Raw genomic sequence first — 18,861 nt, 5'->3', positions numbered from 1 at the left:
TTCGTCTCCTTTCATTTTGTTGTTTTTTATTCTTCTTTCTAGTTGACCAGACTCAATCAAGCCTGATAGTTGAAGCCCAATATCGGGAACCCAAGCCACCTTAGGACCCTTGAAATCTTGCCCCTCCATCACCACAACCACAACCACAACCTCACAGATCAAGATCAGCAATGGTCCAAGAGCGAGGGTCCAAGCAGCGGGCCGCTGATAATGCCAATGACCCCGAGAGCGACACTGACATCTCAGCCTTGATCAAGTCCACTCTCAAGAGCAATGGGCAGGCCGATACCAGCAGTGCCTTTGGAGCAGCAACAGCCCATCCCACCTTTGGGCACCCGACCAAGATGATGTCCTCTCGTAAGCAGAAAGCCGACATCTTCATCCGTCAGAAGACTCGCCCCGAGCACCATCTCGAAAGCCAAGTCAATGGCCCCAGAGCGCCGACGTACCACCCTCGAATCGCACCTCCGCCTCCCATGTTCAGCTCAGTCCCGTCGTCGGCTTCGACTGTGCCTTCGATAGCTGCAGCACCGCAACGTCATGGAGAAGAGGTTTTCTATACAGATCCGGCAAAGGCTAGCGAAGATTTAAAGGCGTTGCTGGAGGGAGGCCTGGAGGGCGATGACGACGAAGGAGTCGAACCCGATGGGAAACAAGAGCCATCAGAAGAAGGGAAGAAGAAGCCCACAGACGATACAACCCCCAAAGATCCCAAGACTATAGCCAAAGATGGCAATGTAGTTGGTCTCAAGGTACAATTGCTACCTCACCAGGTAGAGGGTGTCAACTGGATGCGTGGCCGTGAACTCGGTCCGGTCAAGAAGGGAACTGTTCCCAAAGGCGGTTTGCTTGCCGACGACATGGGACTGGGCAAGACGCTGCAGTCAATCTCCCTTATCCTCCTCAATCAAAAGCCAAAAAAGGACGAGGAGGGTTGGAAAAAGAGTTTTCAAAAGGTCGACAAGACGACTCTCGTTGTTGCCCCTCTGGCATTGATCAGGCAATGGGAGGCAGAGATCAACGAGAGGGTAGTCAAGCAACACGGTCTAAAAGTACTGGTACATCACGGTCCACAGAGGACAAAGCATCCCGAGGACCTTAAGACGTACGATGTTGTCATTACGACCTACCAGATCCTCGTCTCTGAGCACGGAAAGTCGTTGGATGATGCCCCGACTGGTTGTTTTGGACTTCACTGGTGGCGAGTCATCCTCGATGAGGCACACACCATCAAGAACCGCAATGCAAAGGCCACCAAGGCTTGCTGTGCGCTGCGATCAGAGTATCGATGGTGCTTATCCGGTACACCAATGCAGAACAATCTTGAAGAGTTGCAGTCCCTCATCAAGTTTCTTCGCATCAGGCCCTACGATGATTTAAAAGCATGGAAGGATCAGATCGAGCTCCCCATGAAAGGCGGCAAAGGCCATATCGCTCTCGGTAGGCTTCACAGCTTCCTTCGCTGTTTCATGAAGAGACGGACAAAGGAGATTCTGAAGCAGGCTGGTGCACTCACACCTGGCGGAGTGCCATCAGCCGACGGTTCAGCAGCGATAAACGGATTTAGACACACCAACCGTAAGGTTGTCACTGTCGCTACTGAGTTATCTCCTGCAGAGCGGAGGTTTTACCAAAAGTTGGAAGCTCGTGCCGACCAAAGCATGGCAAGGATGATGAAAGAAAAGATGAGCTACGCCAACGCCTTTACATTGCTGCTACGTTTGCGACAGGCGTGTAATCACCCAAAACTGCTCGAGGGAAAGCTAGGGGATGACAAGGATGCGCTTTCAACGGGCGTTTCGAATTCGAAGCAGCAAGATGCGGATGTGGATTCGGTGGCCGATTTGTTTTCAGATATGGGAATCACCACTAAGGAGTGTAGCATTTGCGGCCGACCAGTGGATAAAAAGGGACGAGATTCTGGAGATGACCATTGTGCTGACTGCGCTTCGGATTTGGCATTCTTTTACGGCAGCGAGAAGTCAAACACTAAGACAAAGAAGAAGGCTAAAAAGGCTGTGAAAACAGCATCCTCCAAGAAGAAGGGGGAGAAAAAGCGACAACAGAGACGTCCGAAGGACGAGGAGGAAGAAGAAGAAGAGGAAGAGGAAGAACAGCCCAGACCACGAAATACTCGTAGACCACGAAACCGGAATGCTGTTCTTGATAGTGATGATGAAGATGAGGAGGAACCGAAGCAAACATCTCGTCGTCATCGAAACCGCAAAGCCGTCATTGACAGCGATGAAGAAGAAGAGGATGATGATGAAGGCAGCTGGATTGTCTCGGAGAGCGAGCGAGGAGCCTTGAAGCTCGGTAAAGCTGGAGGATCAGAAGACGAGAACGCAGAAGGTGGCGGAGACTCGATAGGATCAGAGGATTCCGAAGACTCTGAAGAAGAAGACGATGATGATCAAAGCAACCTTGATAGCTTTGTGGTGGATGATTCGATCGCCAGGAATGAAGAAGGGTACAAGTCTGTGGACGAGGAGTCGGATGACGACTCTCTCTTGTCCGTATCTGAAATAACAAGGGGTATGGCCTCGCAGACGCTCAAGGACAAGGCCCCTCGCACTTCAAAGGCAAAGTCGAAACGCATCATCACAATTTCTGATGATGATTCCGAAGCTGGCTCAGAGACCGACGCCGATTCAGAGACTGAATCCGAGTCTGAAGAGGAAGACTCAGATGCCTCTTCAGAGTACGACCCCTCGCCAGACGGCAAGAGCATCTTTTCATCAGCCAAGATCCGCGAACTCACCAAGTTGCTGCGCGCAGAGGCCCACGAGCACAAGTTCATCGTCTTTTCGCAGTTTACGTCGATGCTCGACTTGGTGGAGCCGTTCCTGCGCAAGGAAGGGTTCCGGTTCACGCGTTACGACGGTAGTATGAGGAATGATGCGCGAGAGGAGAGTTTGCGGAAGCTTCGTGAGGATAAGTCGACGAGGGTGTTGCTTTGCAGTCTCAAGTGCGGTAGTTTGGGCTTGAACTTGACTGCTGCGACGAGGGTCATAATCATTGAGCCGTTTTGGAATCCCGTAAGTTTTTCTTTTTTCTTGGATCAATGTTTCCTTTCCTTTTCTTCTTCTTCTTCTTCTTCTTCTTCTTATATATCAGATACTGACTACTACTGCAGTTCGTTGAAGAACAAGCCATAGACCGAGTCCACCGCCTCACCCAAACCGTAGACGTCGTCGTCTACAAGCTCACCGTCACCCACACCGTCGAAGAAGGTATTCTCGAGCTCCAAGAAAAGAAGCGCCTCCTCGCCGAGCAGACCATCGAAGGATCCTCCCGTAAGGGCGCTCTCAAGCTCGGCCTCAACGAAATCATCGAGCTGTTCAAACCCATCCATACTTCGCGCTTCCAGGACGGCGGCGCACATGTCCAGTACGATACTGCGGCGGCGGAGGATGAGGATAGGAGGGCTAAGGATGCTGTGTCGTTTTTGCAGAAGACGGGGCGGAAGAAGGTGCAGAAGCCCGAGAATAGTGCGTATGCACGACGGTGGTAGAGAGTTATGTTTTTATGACTATGATTATGATTATGAGATATAGATATGGGAAAGGGACTGGATGGGAAATTGTTTTGGTAGCACCATGAGAGTGCTTGCTGGCTTTGACGAGGTTCAATTACACCTCATGAATGAGTACATGTATATTGACTGTATACGATGCTATGAATATACATCTCAACAATTAGAGACCCTTTACGAAACTCACACATTATCCATCAAATTCACAACAACCATGTCAAGAGGAGCAACACAAGTAATGGAGCATAACCAATCAACTCAAAAAAAAAAGTTAGGCGGGAAAAAAACAAGGTATTGTTCCTATTATCTCTCTCCATCCCATATCCACGCTAGGCATTCCATTCATGTAACCCAAAGATAGAAAAAACAAAAGGCATTCTTCCTCCCCTTTCATAAGAACAGAGTAAAAAATCGCTTCCTCATTGTTGAACCAACAATCCACTGATTAACATTCTGAAGCCAGTACATCTAGTCTGACGAATCACGCTCATTAACTAAATTAATAGACTCCCGGTTGGCGATAGTAGTCGTTTGGAGCTGGAGCGCTAGGTTCCGCCGAACCTGGAGGCACATACGGCCTATACTGAGGGCCACCAGCCGCGCCTGATTGGCTTGGTAGATTTTGACGAGCGTCGTATGCAGCGCCACCAGGCTGCAAGGGTGGTGGGCTCATGGTGTTAGGAGGGCGTTGGCCGGGAGGAGCAGAAGGGGGTTGTTGATTGGGCTGGTAGCTCTGGTACGACGGTTGTTGCTGCGTAGTATAGGGAGCTACTGGCTCGTTATCCTTTGGGTGAGGCATGCCTGGGCCTTCTTGAGAATAGACAGAGCTAGAATATGTGGCGGCAGAGGTCGGGTTGTTAGGAGCAATAGGAGAATCGTATACAGATGTAGCCAGTTCCTGGGCGCCGTAGGTGCTTGGTGGTTGCTGGTTACCGGGCTGTTTGAAGGGGTTGAAATTTTGAGGGGGCGGTGATGTTGAGGTATTGAGGGGAGGAGGTTGGCTGCCATTGGATGGTATTCTAGGAGCTTGTTCTCTCGGGGGATATGGCTGAGCAGCGGGCGGCTGGCCTGCAGCAGCATGAGTTGGCACTTCGGTCCCTGCTACGTAAAAGGGGGCTAGCGTAGAATGAGGAGGACCTTGTGCAGGAGCCCCAGGCTGTGGGAAGTTAGGAGGTGGGGAAGAAGTCTGGTTGTACTGTGGCCGGCCTTACACCAACGGTTAGCAACTAGAGCTGACAACAATGTTGAATCACTTCAATGCGCAGGTGTGCGGGAAATCGAACCTTGAGGACCAGGGGTGTAGAATCTCTGGGGATCCTGCTGTTGAGGCTGTGGTGGATAGTTGCCTCCTGGCGGCGCGTACCCCTGAGGGCCTGGGCGCATGGCATACTGTTGGTAGTTGTGCTGAGGAGGATGAGACATGGACGACTCTAGCAGCGATTCATAGTCTCTTCGAGCCTTGATGAACTTTTCGTTGAGCTGGGTGAAGTCATCTGCGTTGGTTGTTAGCGGTGTGCAATGATAGGCTAGTGAAAGTGGTCATTACCCTTCTTTTGAGAGTATTTCTCAATCAGCTTGATCAGCTTTGGGCGGATTGCAAGCGTCTGGTGATATAGTTTCTGAGGAAAGTGGTTAGCACCCTGGTGATAGATTTGTGTTTCAAGACGGATGTGTTTCAATGCGCCAGCGAATACGTACGGAGATCTCTTCGTTGTCTTCCTCTCGAGGCCCCGTGTTAGAAGCGCTCAACAGCGTCAGGAGCTTCTCCACGTTCTTGATCTCAGCGAAAACCTCCGCTTCCATCTGAGCCTCTCGCTGCATCTCCTCTGGTGTAGGATCCGCTAGCTTCTCGACGTAGTTGAGAGGGAAGATGCCAGTCTTTCCCTTGAGCGATCCACGCCACCAATCCTTGTACACGCTCTCCAGCACAGCAATGACATCACCCTTCTTGAATTCCAGCTCGCCGGGTTCGGTGGGCGTAAAGTCGAAGAGGGCGCGCACCCTGCTGACCGTGGCAGCCGTGGTACCTGAGGGCACGGCAGTGGACGCCGGGGCATTCTGCTGTTGTTGATTGCTGGACCCTGCCTGGGCAGTTGGCGCCGCCTGAGCCGGCTTCTTGTGTTCCTCGTCTTGCAAGCTGAGCCTGAGGGCCATCTGTAACTCGTCGTCCTCCTTCTGTCGGTCCTGGTCGGTCAGGCCCTGCTTCTGGGGTGCGCTGGGCGGCTGTAGCGAAGGGTTGCTCTGCTTCAGCCTGTGGAAGGCGTCGCCCATGATGCCCAGGTCGGCGTCGCTGCTGAACATTTCGGTCCACTCATGCATCTTCTCCAGGATCTTGCTCTTTACCTGCTGGTGGGTGTTGCGGTCGTTTGCCAGCTTCAACAGGGCCTCGGTGAAAGCGCGGCTGGAGACTTCGCGGTGCATATTCTTCCCGCAGTTTTGGCAGAGGGCGTGCGCAAGCTGGTGGGAGAGGCATTAGTCGGGTGATTTTTACGGCCTCGGCGGCGAGCGGGGGAAATCCTGCCGCCATGAGAAGGGACAAAGGGGATGAACATGGACGAACCTCGAGAGTGTAGAGCTGCACGTTGGCATTTCGGTGGGCGAGCCTCTTGATCATGCTCTGGACGGCTTCCTTGGAGCCATTCTGGTCGCCAGACACCTTGTCGCATACTTCGATGATGGCGCCCCAGTCCTCCGACGTCAGATTCTCGTCAGTCGCCTTGGCTGCGATGCTGTTAGCAAGTACACAGGGGCAACAAGGAGAGCATCATCAAGATGATATCGATGCGAGCATCTCCCTGGGTTTGCAAAAACTCACTGACGACTTCGTCAAACGGCCCAGCCGCCGCCGCTCGGAACATGGCTACTGCTGACGACTAGAGGTATGACGTTTGTTGAAAGGGCTAGGCTGAGGCTAAGGCAGCAGCTCGAGATGCGGTCGCACGGAGTTTTGGCTGTTGGCGAACGGATATTGCTGAAGCTCGCAGGAGATACGGAAGCTTCTTATCGGCAACGGGCGAAGCAGGTGACGACAGGATGCCGAGTTGGAGAAAAGCAGGATCGTGGAGGTGTCGAGTCTAAGTTGAGCAGTTCTAATAGTGTTAGGTGCCTCTCTGCCTTAGTTAGCCTAGAGGTACAGTAGCACTTTGTGAGCCACCCAGTGCGCACATGCATGTACATGTAGGTACAAGGCGAGGACGGGCGGGTACCCGCTCAGAGTTACGACACTGGCCTCGCACCTCCAGAATTGCTGGGCCGGGTACCTTGTCTGCCGGCGAATGCAGCCATGGGTTCACGCAGCAGGTCCCAAGTGCACAAGTACCTCGCCTCGTAATCCGCAGCGAGCATCCAGGCCTCCGTACCCGCAGCTTGTACCTGGGAGTATTGCAAAAGCGACACTTGAACACATCAGGTACAAAGACGGATAAGGTAAGTGAACAGGGCAATTCATTGCTGTTTTCTGCAATATTCTATTTGTTAATTTCAAGGTTTCATCAACATCAATGGAATATTACAGTCTGCCAGCCTCAAAAGATAGGCATGTACCTACCCAGATTTGCATGCAACCTTGTAATAAAGCTTAGAGTCCGTCATCCTCACAGCAGAGGCTCAGCAGCTGAAGCGCCCCAGTGCCATTCCGCATTACGTGGTTGGCCGCGCCACTCCAACGCCACGCCCATCCCGCCTTATCTCGTCATTTCGCCCCATCAATGGATGTCTAGGCCTAATCCATTTATAGGTCCCAAGCTTCGTAGACCGTTGAGTACAAAACAAACAGAAATCTCGTGATAAAATAGCTAGGCCGCGTATTCACGATATCGAATCCTCTCACGCATAATTACGTGTAGGTCCATGGAACCCAATGAAGATGAGCTAGGGAGCTTGACGGGTTGCGTGTCTGCGTTCGTTTCTTGCTGCAAGACACCTTTAGATCATCCTACAACATATATACTACAAGATATAGGAGCACCGTATCTGTCTTCACCCTCACAAGTGGACGAGACAGACTACATCGGTCAAGCAATCGAATAAATATAATTCTCAAATTCCAGTCTTTTAAGAAAAGAAATCTTCGCCTACTTTGTACATTGCCTCGAGGCCCCATATACTCTCCAGTGCAGCCCCTCATCGTAGATCCAAACATCGTCAAGCTGTCTGCCTGTAGTACCTGTCCAAACCGTGTCTCGTTCGTCCCATTTCGTCCCCCCCTACCGATATATACACACAGGCTCTCCAGGCCGTAATACTAATAACAACACAGCAGAAATAACAAAGCCGCTCGCCGGCCAAAGGGAGGAGAAAAATAAGGTCCAAAGAGTAGAAAAAGAAAAAATGCAACCCTAAATCCCCGTGCCCGTTGTGGGGGGTTCCATGTTACCGGTATCCAAAAAGAAAGAAGAACAAAGAAAGAAAGAACCTGATAAAAGCAAAAGGAAGAGAAAGGATAAAAGAGAAAGAGAGGCGAGAAGAGCGACAATTTTATAAGGAGATACCATCAACGCCCCAAAATCAAAATATCCAGTCAATCATTAGAACAAAATGCTGTCTCAAAAGCCCGACACTGGAGGGCTTTTTTAAAGAGCAAGATGATGAGTCTATCAACAATCTGTGCAATCAATCAATCAATCTTTAGCCAGCAAAAGTAAAAGTTTCGTGTGATTTTCTCAGCATCACTCGGCCCATCCTCTTCGAGTCGTGCCTCGTGGCTCGAAATGGGGTCGTTCAGTAGATGCGGTGCCGCTACCGCTACCGCTACCGCCGCGGCTTTCTTCCAGGCTTCGCCTCCCCAAAGCGTCCATCTCAGAGAGGGTAAAGACTAGCGGCTCTTCACCAACAGTCTCATCGTCTGGGCGACCAAGCCTACTAGTCGACCCAGCGAAGCTGCCTCGAGAAGAGTGCGGAGGGGTGCTTCGACGGCCACCTGCCATCCCTGCATACCGCCGTCGATGGAAGGGAGAGCTCGGCTGCGTCGAAGAAATAAAGCCATCCGGGGGTGTGTCGCTCGCCGAGCCTCGTTGGATCACGTCCGATGACTCGGCAGTTTGGATGTCAGCCGCCGGCCGAAGCGGGCTGGATGGCTCTTGCTGCCCAGGTAACTCCTCTTCCAACTGCATTTGTCGTCCAAGAAGCGTACTCAGAGTCGGTGGCTCCCTATCGTTTGCCCCGAGACTAATGCTTCGATGCGTGGCAAACGGCAGATCGGCCTCCTCGTCATCAGTTGCAGCTCGAACCTGCTGAGCAACAGAGCTTGATCGGCGGTGATGGGTACCCAGTCTAGGGGATAGAGGAATATCAATCGCAGTCGTACCGTCCTGAGTCGACCCTGTTGCTCTAGCTTGTGATGAGCCTCTTGCAGGCGGCTCTACCCTCGTATAGGTCGCCGGTGTATAGTCTATAATCGAATTCTCACTGAGGCGAGATGGGATTGCAGGCGTATGTGGTGTATGCGGTGACACTGGTTTTCCGGGAGAAGAAGATGTAGATAGCGAAATCGTTCCACCGATGCTAGTCAAATTGGCGAGCTGCCTGCTTGAAACAGTTGAGGAACGATTAAGCTGCATCGAAGAAGTCATTGACTCGGTCAAGGCGTTGTTCGACTCCCTCATCATTTGGAACTTGGACAGCTGAGCTACCGTTCTGCTCGTTGCTGATTCTCCCTTCTTGCTTGGTTCGAATGACTTTAGAGTCTTTTTGCTGTCTAGAGCCTTGAGGAAATCAGAAATATCGTCCTCCTCGGTCTGCAGCGAACTATAGCTTGCAGCTCCAACCTCAGCGAGAAATCCGGATCCTGGTTGCGCAATCGATGAGGCCAGGCTCTGCCTCCCGCTGCTGCTCTGCTCTTCATCACCCATCCGACTCGTGCTGCCAATCGACAATCGCCCTCTCCGGTGCGTGAAGCTGCTGCTATATTTGCTGGCCGATGCGGGTCGTGGGGATCCTGCTAAGGGTGAATCGGTGGTGTTTACGGAAGTCGGTCCGCGAAGCGAGGCCGGCATACCTGCGGTCAACGAAGATCGGTTTCCTGGTTGTCGGAGGGACGGTAAGCTAGGTCTAGTAAGAGATGCGGGCGATTCTGGGTCAGTGTGTCGGGGAACAGGAGATCCAGATAGGGATCCAGCTTTAAATGGTTGAAAAGATATAGAGGGCCTTCTTCGATCTTCTCCAAGGCGGGCCGTGGGTCTTGCTGCAGACCCTCGCCCTGATATCGGCAGTGAATGAGGCGCTGCCCCATTATCCGTTTGTCGCGGAAATGATGCTGGCGGTGAGCTCGTATCTGAGCCGGGCGGCTTGACCGCACGAAGCGCAGATATAGGGCTCGTTCCTATGGGACCATCGCCGTGAAAGGTTGACAGACTACCATATGTCTGGTGAACGTCATTCACGCTTACTCCCCGGCGGTGGTCTCTCAGTGAGCCCGCCTCAGTCATATGTCGCTGTGGTAATGATGGCTTGAAGAAATTCTCATCAACTCCCATAAAACGGGAGCTCAAAAGTGACTCTGCGTCGTCAACGCGGAATGTGCAGTCGTTTCGATAAATCACAGAGGTACATAGCCTGCCAACAGGCACCTCGAGATCTCCAAACATGTACTCCGTCGTTGCGTCCCTTCTCCCGTCGATGGAATTCTTCAAGAGGTCGGGCCTTGACCTGTCCGGGTCCGACATTCTAATCCTGCACTGGGGAATCAGGGCCGGGTGTGAGTTTTTAATATTGCCTTGGCTAGCAAACTTCCACGCCGGCAATAATTTGGTAGCGACAAAGAGAGATCGGAAGAATACAATAGCTTTTTTGTAGATGGTAGGCAAAATGGGTCCGAAGTCGTCCAAAGGTTTATCGACAATCGATTTGAGTTCCACGCGCCATCGCTCTAGTATAACCTCAGTCGGCCTTCTGATGTTGGCGAGGGAATCGCTGCCACTCGAAGATGTCGACGCAGCGAGCTGTTCTAGGACATCCCAGCGCTTCCCGTCCTCGTCGATGATGACAAGACTCTGGCTTTCCTTGAGCGTCGACGCATCAAGATAAACCTCGATGATCATGGGTGGAGGGCGGTTCTCAAGGCTGCCGCAGTTCTTCCATATTCTCAGCTCTTCCCTAAACTCGTCAATCTCTTCGGTTTCGATTTGGTACTGTAGCAGCACGGTTAGACATCTAGCTTTTCCATTCCCACACATAGTTTGGGCCATACCCATTTATTAATCTTCGGTACCCCATTGGCGCCGTGGACTGGCTTAACTTTCATGCGGGAGGAGACGACGACAGCGGCGATTTTGGTGTGGAAGTTCTGGTGGCACAAGCAAGGTTAGCCCATTGAAAGCCAGATATAAAGGCACTCGTCCTCGACAGAGCCATGATCCAACTTACCTGGACTATCTGATCCAACTTCCTTATTGACTCAGCCGGCGGTCCGGTTTGCTCCATCGTGGGTGAGCTCGCAGATTCCCTGGCGGAGAGGCTCGATCCCGCCCGCGGACGAGATCCCACAGCGCCCTCTCGCAGGCTGTTGGATCGCATGGGTGACCTAGCTGGCGAGGCGAGCCTCGGTGGCACCCGGCCTTGTTGATGCATGGCTAGTCAAGAGAAGGGGGAGGAGGGAGGAGGAGGAGGAGGAGGAGGGGAAAGTAGCTTGTATCGGCTCTCGAGACCAAGGTGTTTCCTGTCGTTGAGAAAGAAACAAACGGACGGCAGTCGATCAAACTCGGATAGGGGTGTCGGTCTGGAACTGAGACTGCTCTTCCATCGTCGGCGTGGGCGTTGATTTCGACAGGATCCAAGGGATGCTCGTCCGCTCTCTTCGTGCGGGCGGCGCTCGCGTCGAGCAGGTATTGACTATGGGCAGCAAGGCACAAACTCCAACCCAATTCCGTGCGATGCAGTCAACCGGCAAACTGAGGCCGATGACTGGTCAATCGTGGTCCGCGGGATGAGGCAACCTTGGCTAACTCGCCAGGCAGCAGAGGGGGGAGGACCTGATAAAAGGGCCTTGATGGGCTCGGCAGACAGGCAGCCAACGCAGAAGCGGCCAGTAGAAGTCGAACGGGCAAAGTGAAGTGACGACGCTACAGCTATGCTATCCGCAAGCACTCAGCATCCCAATGCAAATGCCCAGAAGAGAGAGAGGCGACGAGGTGTTGCTATCCCCCAAGGTTCCAACTGTCTCGAATCGAATCGATAAAGTCTGTGGAGACGGGTATCGTCACAGGACGCGAGCTCCTTTTAGCACAAGAGTCACTCGCCCCGGCACTCGTCCGACCCCGTGATAGCAGGCCAGGGTATCAGGTACAGGGCCTTCGTCATCCGACAGCGCGCAGAGAGCTGCAGAACGGGCCTCGTCAACGCCGCGCTCGCACTTGAATGCCCTTGTAAGCGGTGAGCTCTGGGGGGCAGAGAAGTCGCTGGATATGGATTCTGGGTGGATGAAAGAACCAAGATTTGATGCTTCTTCTCTCGTCAGCCCGCCTGATAAGGTTTGAGAGAAAGCCGGGGGACGGGCGAGGTTGGTGGAGAGAGCACATAGCTGAGGCAATGTGGTAGTGGGTATGTACCGGGGAGGTAGTGCAGTACCATGAACAATACAGAGCATGGAGCACTGGAGGCGCTAAAGTGCTATTGAAGCCCAGCTCTTAGTGAGCGTTGATGAGAGTCGAGGTCAACCATGGCCGGAGACAAGTACCTGGCAGGTACCTGGAGGTACGGGGCCCGGCACATGTCAGCTCCAGTTATTGGTCTCGTGCTTCTGAGCACGATATCGACGGTATCAAGAGTCCAGGTACAGGTGCAGTCTGATGGATACTGCTGGGATCGATCTGTACATATGTGCGCCAATTCCTCCCAAGCCGTGACGATGCAAATGGTGCCTCAGCATCTTCCAAACCGCCCTGCCTCGGATCAAACTGAGTCGCTACTGTACATCCCAACTACATGCACCTTAACAGGTACCGAGTACCTCTGACGCAACCGCCCAACCGCCCACAGCCGACCACACCGCTGAAGCCAGCGTTCGAATGGGCTGCAGGGCGAGCTTTTAGCACGCTCATGCGCTGTGGCCTCAGCGAGCGAGCGAGCATGCCGAAGCTGTGGGGGTCCTATCGCGCAGCTGTGGTTGGCCCGCCCAGCCCATTTGATGTCAGAAGCCCATTGATTCATGATCCGATTTCCCTCCGGCTGGCTTGCTCTTTGGGGGAGTTGTCGAGGCGACGTACCGCCACGGTACCTGGCATAACATGCAGGATGCCCAGCCGCTGGAGCCAAAGTACCCGGTACAATAATGGCCATGCACTCCATTTACATCAATGCTACCACGGCCTTGTTCGCGATTCACGCAACAGCTGGGACTAGCCGCAAAGGGATGGCCGGATCAGATCAATCGAGGCTTGCCAGGGAGGGCGACTGAGATTAACAAATCCTGGGCGCCGAGCACGCAAGGTAGTGGCAATGGCGAGATTGGATATCACATCACACGGAAAATAAAATAGAACAAGACATCCATTGATCAATTGCTTATTTATTAGGCAAGGTTAGTATTATACCTACCTAGTACAGAGCATTGCAGGGTGCCCAGGTATGATATTACAGTAAGCAATAATAAAGCTCCCGATTTCCGTCAATACGTAAAAGAAGCCCGGAGAGGCCATTTTCATGCTACGCCCAATCCACTCCCATCACAAACAATCCTCACGACCTGGTCCTTGCAACCTGAGGGCCTGTGGGACAAGACACGCTCGGGATTGGTGTCGCACAGCCGTTCGCTGAGCCCTAAAATTGTGTCGGTGAGGCCCTGGAGCCTCTGAATGGCTGTGTCTGTGACACCCAGCAAGATGTGCTGGCATTTCTAATGAATTGGCCATCTCCGCCGTCACTTGATCCCTTTTGCCGGTGATTATCGGGAATCTCTACTCCGTACTCCCCGTCCTGTGAATACGACAGGTAGTCTTGGTCCTCGCCTGCAGCTCCTTACCTGCCAGTGCGCCCCAAATATGCAGTTATTGGTGACACGAGAAGCGTGCCGGGCCATGATTGGTATTGTTACAGAATCGCACCCGAGTACAAGGAGCTGGGGATATCTACTATATAATATTATATCTGCCGGTGTAGCCGTCAAAAACAAGTTCAAGTAAGCCAAACACGAACTCCTAACCCGATTAAAAAAGAACTTACATTCCACCTCTGTTCGTCTTTCCTCTACCTCGGCCCCGAGATGCATTACCGCCGGTCTTGGGTGCTTCTTTTGTACTCGTACTTGAGCCTTCAACGCCAGGCTGCTGATTGTTTGACGGCTCGCTGCTTCGAGCCTTTCCACCCCTTCCCCGGCGGCCACGTCTTCCTCCTCCCTGCTCTTCCTTACCCTTTGCTCGACTGTGCCGCCTAGCCTCCTCTTCCTGCGCACGACGACTCTCTTGGTCCCACCACTCCTGAAAGGCTTGTTCTTGCTGGATCTCCTGGAGAGATCGCTTTGCCACTGCCTCCTTGACCAACTGCTGCTCTCTCTGCTGTTGTCCGATGATATCTGCCATGCTTAACCCCAACGTCGCCTCTGTCTTTTGTGCCGGCTTAATGTAAGACTTTGAGTGAGGTATCAGAGGCTTCTGCTGTTGTTTTTCCGCTCCAACGGCTGTTTGGGCTGTTACCTGTGGGTTGCCAGGACGCCCCTGTCCGGGGAATCGAGTATCCGGGGAAGCTGTCCGTCTCGGTGTGGATTGAGGATTAGACTCAGATGCGACCAGGGGCTTGACATTGGTAGATATTGCGTTTCGCTGTGCAACGTCAGATGCCATAGCTTGCTGCAGCGAAGTCTTTGGAACGGGTGTTGCTGCTTTCCATGGTGGCTGAGTTTTCTTAGACGATGCTGTTTCCCACGGTATCGCTTTGGCCTGCTCCTCTTGCGCTGCGACTTGTGATTCCTGCTGCATCTGCATCTGTTTCTTCCGTTCTTTCTGTGACATTTTGGAAAGCGGTTTACTAGACGAGTCCTTTGTCATCTGTGCTGATAAGGCGGCCGTCAACGCCGACTTTCCGGAAGCCTCAGACATAATGTCCTTCAGATCTAGTTTAGCAGTAGGCAGTGCGGCAGAAGCCCACGGAGGATTGGCAGCCGAGTAGGGTGATTCTACGTCGTTTCTAACCTCTTTGGAAACAGGTGTTACCGAGTCGATAGTCGGCTGTTGGCGAGAAGGCAGGCTTTGAACAGGCGACTGCGGTGTCTCGGCCTTGTCTTTGCCCTTTGAGCTCTTCCATTCTGTCGGAAGCTTTGAGATCGATCCAGCATCAGTATCGGTGCGGGTCAGAGGGGGCGATAGCTGCGGAGACATGAGGCTGCTTCCTCCAGAGGGTCCTTCATCATCCATATCAAAGATCATATCGGCCTGGGAATCCTTAGGACGCAAAGTCGGGCTGAATGGCTCATTCCGACCACTCCTGGACTGTCTGGTGTGTTTCTCGGGGGTCTCTAGCCCTCGCGCAAGATCATCCAGACTTCCAAAGCGTGGCTTGTATGCAGAGGATAATCTTCTCTCTTCCTCCTTCTGAGCGTTTTTAAATGCCATCTCTTTGACACGGCGCCTTCTTTCTTCTTCAATATCAACCACTAGGTCGGGGTACTTCTCGTGGAGCAGCAGCTCAGCTCGACCGCTCTTTGCAATTGGGAAGCACGCGAGCTGATTGTCTCGAACCTTGCTATCCAGTTCGTACAAGAGTTCTTCGTCGAGGGAGTCCAGGAAATGATTCTCGAGCATAGATTCTAGCTGCAAGCAGATATACTCCAGCCCAGTATCCTTGAACTCTGCCACTGAACAAGCGCTGATTTCATTCAGGAGATTCGATATATTGCGATTGGTTACAAATTTGCCAATTAAGGATTGGCATATTTGTGACAGCCGATCAATCATGAGCTCGTTGGCCACGCTTAGCACGTCCAAGACGAGTTCTGAGAATTCGTCAATCGACGAAGCCATCACTTCATCGAATATTTCTTCGCCAATGTCCCCATATAAGAAGTTCAGCACATAAGAAAATGTCTCCGGGTGAATGTGCTTCAGGTCAATTCGAACTGGCTCGACGTGCTGCATTGCGTCGCGGCGACCAGCCAGCCATTGCCCCTGTGATCTACCATTGAACATTCCATCGAAAAACGGACAGCGCTGGCACAAAAGATGACTATGGAGCGTCACTTCGTCCCCATCCAGCTCTAATATCACATCACCATCCTCAAAGAACAAGGGGTCGGCTATTGCTTCCTGCAAATCGACATCAAGCGTACGCTCTAGGCCTGCCTGTAGTCGAGCAGCCGCCTCCAGTTTCGGCATGTTGAGCTTTGTAGCGACTTTCATGAGGTCTGTTCGGACTTGGCGGAAGCGATGGGCCAGAGCCGGGGCTTCACGCGTGTATTTCCACACGGGAATGATGTTGTCTTGGTAGGCATATACCACAATATTCAGCAGCGTGAATATGTCAATGTGGGGCAGAGTCAGCACCACTTTGTCATTGACAATTTCTAAGGCAAATATGTCCGATTGTGTCTGGAAGCCATCAAGCCGAAAGTCTGACAGAGCCTGGCGCAGGACGGAGCTCCTTCCAGAGAGAAGCCAACCGTGCACCGGTATCCTGATATCTGGCGCCACAGTTGTGCGAATCTCTAGGTCGGTATCGTATAAGAACGAGTTGGTTTGTAGCCAATGAAGCATGTCCGTTTCGATATCAGAGGAGCTTAGAATCCGATGGGCCACAGTACCGGGACCCTCTCTGATGATGGAAGCGTTCCAAGCTTTCCGTAACGAGTCACTCTCAGAGCTGCCTTCGGGAGTGTAGAAATCCTTCAAGCAAAGGAGAGAGCCCATATCGTTCCAGAGATTCTGCTCGGAAATGTGGATTTCCTGAGCCATGACTTTGCTATCCTTTCGAATGGCAGCAAACGCCCCGAAAGTAGAGCTGCGCACAGCCACGCAATCCGTGATGTAAGGAACACGCTGGAACTTGAAGTCTTTTCTCTTAACATCGCCAGAATCGACAATGGATTCGATCTTTCCCTTGAGGCGTTTTATTCTCCTCCAGACAGCGCCAGATGTTGTGCAGATGATGACAGATCCATGCTCCCCAACGCTGACAGATGTAACACCATCTTTTCCTGAATCCCATATGCACTGCGGCTGAGAAACCGCACTCTTGATTTTGACGGGGTTGGTCGTGGAGCCAAATGGGGCTCCAGCATCTCCCTTATTACTGACCTGCATGGTGAAGAGATCGCCACGAGCCGTGACTGCGGCGATCGTCTCACCACCAGCTGCTATGTATCGAATATCTCTTCGCGATACGTCAAACTTGGTGGAGAAGACGCTTGCATTGAGACTGCGGTTAAGGGCAACGTCGGGAAAGGCGAACCTTATGAGACTGTATCCGTAATTGGTGAATACCCAGACTTGATGATTTGATAACAAGCAGGTGGTGGCCCTGTCAATCGCGGCAACCATCTCAATCGGTGCCGACAGAAGAGATGCGGCAACTTTGCGGGGCGTCTGCTGCAGATCCAGTGATCTGGAATCAGAATCCATAAGGGCGAGTTGGCCCGCATTGCGGCCCCAGCAGTATAGCGACGATCCAGTGTGAGCAACCGAGTGTATGGACGATGCAGCGATACCAAGGACAATCTCTTTCTTGAGAGGGCCGAAAACCTGCCGTGGGATGAGGCTCATCGGCTCTTCATCTGTCCTTAAAGGAGGAGGCAACACGTAGCCAAGTTGCGAATCAGAGTTGAGACCCCAGGTCCACAGCTCGCCGTTTCCAACGACTGCCATTGAGTGGTTCTGCCCAAGTGCAACCTGACAGACCTTTTTATCTGCAAATGGCCCGGAGAGAGGGGTGAATTTAAATTGTGTGTTCTCGTCCCCGAGTCCCAGCCTTCCGCCGCGGCCAACGCCACAAACATAAAGGTTGGATATCGGGTCGTCGGTAAGAATAGCAGTGTGCAGCTTTGACATGGCCACGTCCTGGATTACCAACGGTCGGTTTTGAACCAGAGCAGGGATGGTTTCAAGATCTGTCGTGACATTGAGCGGTGCATCCACATGCTTCTGTGTAAGGTAATCGTCATAGAAGCGGCGGATGGATTGGTCTGACCGTTGTAGCATTATCCGCTCAGGATACTGTCGGTCATCCTCATCTCCAACTCCAAGGGAAAGGTTCTTGTTGCTTCCGAACATGAAAAGTTCATCTCCCTCGGTATAATGTTTGTTGGCGTGCATAAATTTAGAAGCACTATACGATTCAAGGTCAGTCAACATCAGATGCGAAACAGCCAAGAATGAAGTGTAGCAGTGATAACTCACCCCTGGTCAAAGTCCCCGTCACCAAGGTCCGAATCATCATCGTCCAGAGCTTGAACCATCGTGTGACGTAACGATCTCGCAGCAATCGTCGAGTTATAGAGGTCAAATGGACTATTTCCTTCGTGATCCTTGGTCTTGATGAGCTGGCCAACCTTGTTAACAGCGCCAAGAGTGTGGTTTACTAGATCCCCACGCTCCTTTGCCAGTAACGCTCTGGCTATCGATGCATTTCCGGCGTACAGTGACCTATGCAGGGCATTCCAGCCGCTTTCAGGATCTTGAGCGTACAAGTCGATATGGGGGTGCTCGAGTAGAGCCTGAACGAAGACCAGGGCGTTCGGGTCGGTAGAAGAAGATGCGCGCAGCAATAGCGTCAGTCCGGCATGGTCACGACTGTTGACTTCCGCTTTGCCTAGACCAGAGCTGCCGTCTTTTGCCTTGCCAAGTCCAGGGGCATAACCTGACGCCTTACGCGGTTTGATGGTAGTCCTTGGTGAAGTCCCGATGCTACCGGGACTCGCTCCAAGATGTGTCCCAACGCCTACGGCTGGACTCCTTGCTGTCGCCTGGGTATTGGGGCCGGCCGAAGCCAGCAGACGCCGAAACTTGTCGACATCGTTCTCCCAGAAGTATTTCCACAGCAAATGACTCATCGGCCGAGGATAAGCTGCTGCACAACGGACAGGAGGCCCAGACGCCTGAAAAGGCACCTCGCTGTGAGTCTCGCAGGATCACGGCTTTTTTAAAGGTGCGATTCGAAGCGCCGGAGAGTTGCTGACGCCTCAGCAAGCACAGTCGAAGCTCTCTTGTGCGAAATTCGATGCCAGGGGATTGTGCGACTCGGCGTAGCTGCAGCAAGACGTGCGTGTGTGGGACTCGACAAGTTGTTATCACCGAATGCGCACGCAGGATAAATCGTCGATGGATGGCAAAAGACTCCGTTATCGATAATATCGAGGGGTGGCGCGAAACGATTTGGACCGGCGAGTGGCTTGGATTTGGATGAATTTG

General features: G+C 52.5%; 4 protein-coding genes across 4 annotated transcripts; 1 reads left to right on the top strand and 3 right to left on the bottom strand.

Annotated features, from left to right (window-relative positions):
- Window positions 1-170: 170 nt before the first annotated feature.
- On the top strand, window positions 171-3,514 carry M431DRAFT_494321 (hypothetical protein; the record flags this gene model as incomplete). Its single annotated transcript, XM_024917240.1, has 2 exons — window positions 171-3,038; window positions 3,137-3,514. The coding sequence occupies 2 exons, from the start codon at window positions 171-173 to the stop codon at window positions 3,512-3,514; spliced, it is 3,246 nt and encodes a 1,081-aa protein (XP_024775555.1).
- A 520-nt stretch (window positions 3,515-4,034) lies between these two features.
- Window positions 4,035-6,393, bottom strand: M431DRAFT_4812 (hypothetical protein; the record flags this gene model as incomplete). Its single annotated transcript, XM_024915940.1, has 6 exons — window positions 4,035-4,741; window positions 4,819-5,028; window positions 5,082-5,154; window positions 5,234-5,992; window positions 6,096-6,256; window positions 6,351-6,393. The coding sequence occupies 6 exons, from the start codon at window positions 6,391-6,393 to the stop codon at window positions 4,035-4,037; spliced, it is 1,953 nt and encodes a 650-aa protein (XP_024775554.1).
- Window positions 6,394-8,202: 1,809 nt separating this feature from the next.
- On the bottom strand, window positions 8,203-11,101 carry M431DRAFT_82988 (hypothetical protein; the record flags this gene model as incomplete). The annotated part of the gene is made up of 3 exons (XM_024923249.1): window positions 8,203-10,662; window positions 10,722-10,817; window positions 10,898-11,101. The coding sequence occupies 3 exons, from the start codon at window positions 11,099-11,101 to the stop codon at window positions 8,203-8,205; spliced, it is 2,760 nt and encodes a 919-aa protein (XP_024775553.1).
- A 2,585-nt stretch (window positions 11,102-13,686) lies between these two features.
- Window positions 13,687-18,503, bottom strand: M431DRAFT_82619 (hypothetical protein; the record flags this gene model as incomplete). The annotated part of the gene is made up of 2 exons (XM_024923191.1): window positions 13,687-17,779; window positions 17,851-18,503. 2 exons carry the CDS (start codon window positions 18,501-18,503, stop codon window positions 13,687-13,689), a joined length of 4,746 nt encoding a protein of 1,581 aa, XP_024775552.1.
- Between the last annotated feature and the right edge of the window lie 358 nt (window positions 18,504-18,861).

This window comes from Trichoderma harzianum (assembly GCF_003025095.1).
Source record: "Trichoderma harzianum CBS 226.95 unplaced genomic scaffold M431scaffold_5, whole genome shotgun sequence".
NCBI classification, from domain to species: domain Eukaryota; kingdom Fungi; phylum Ascomycota; class Sordariomycetes; order Hypocreales; family Hypocreaceae; genus Trichoderma; species Trichoderma harzianum.
The sequence above is the reverse complement of the archived record's forward strand: the minus strand, read 5'-3'. Positions and strand labels throughout refer to the sequence as shown.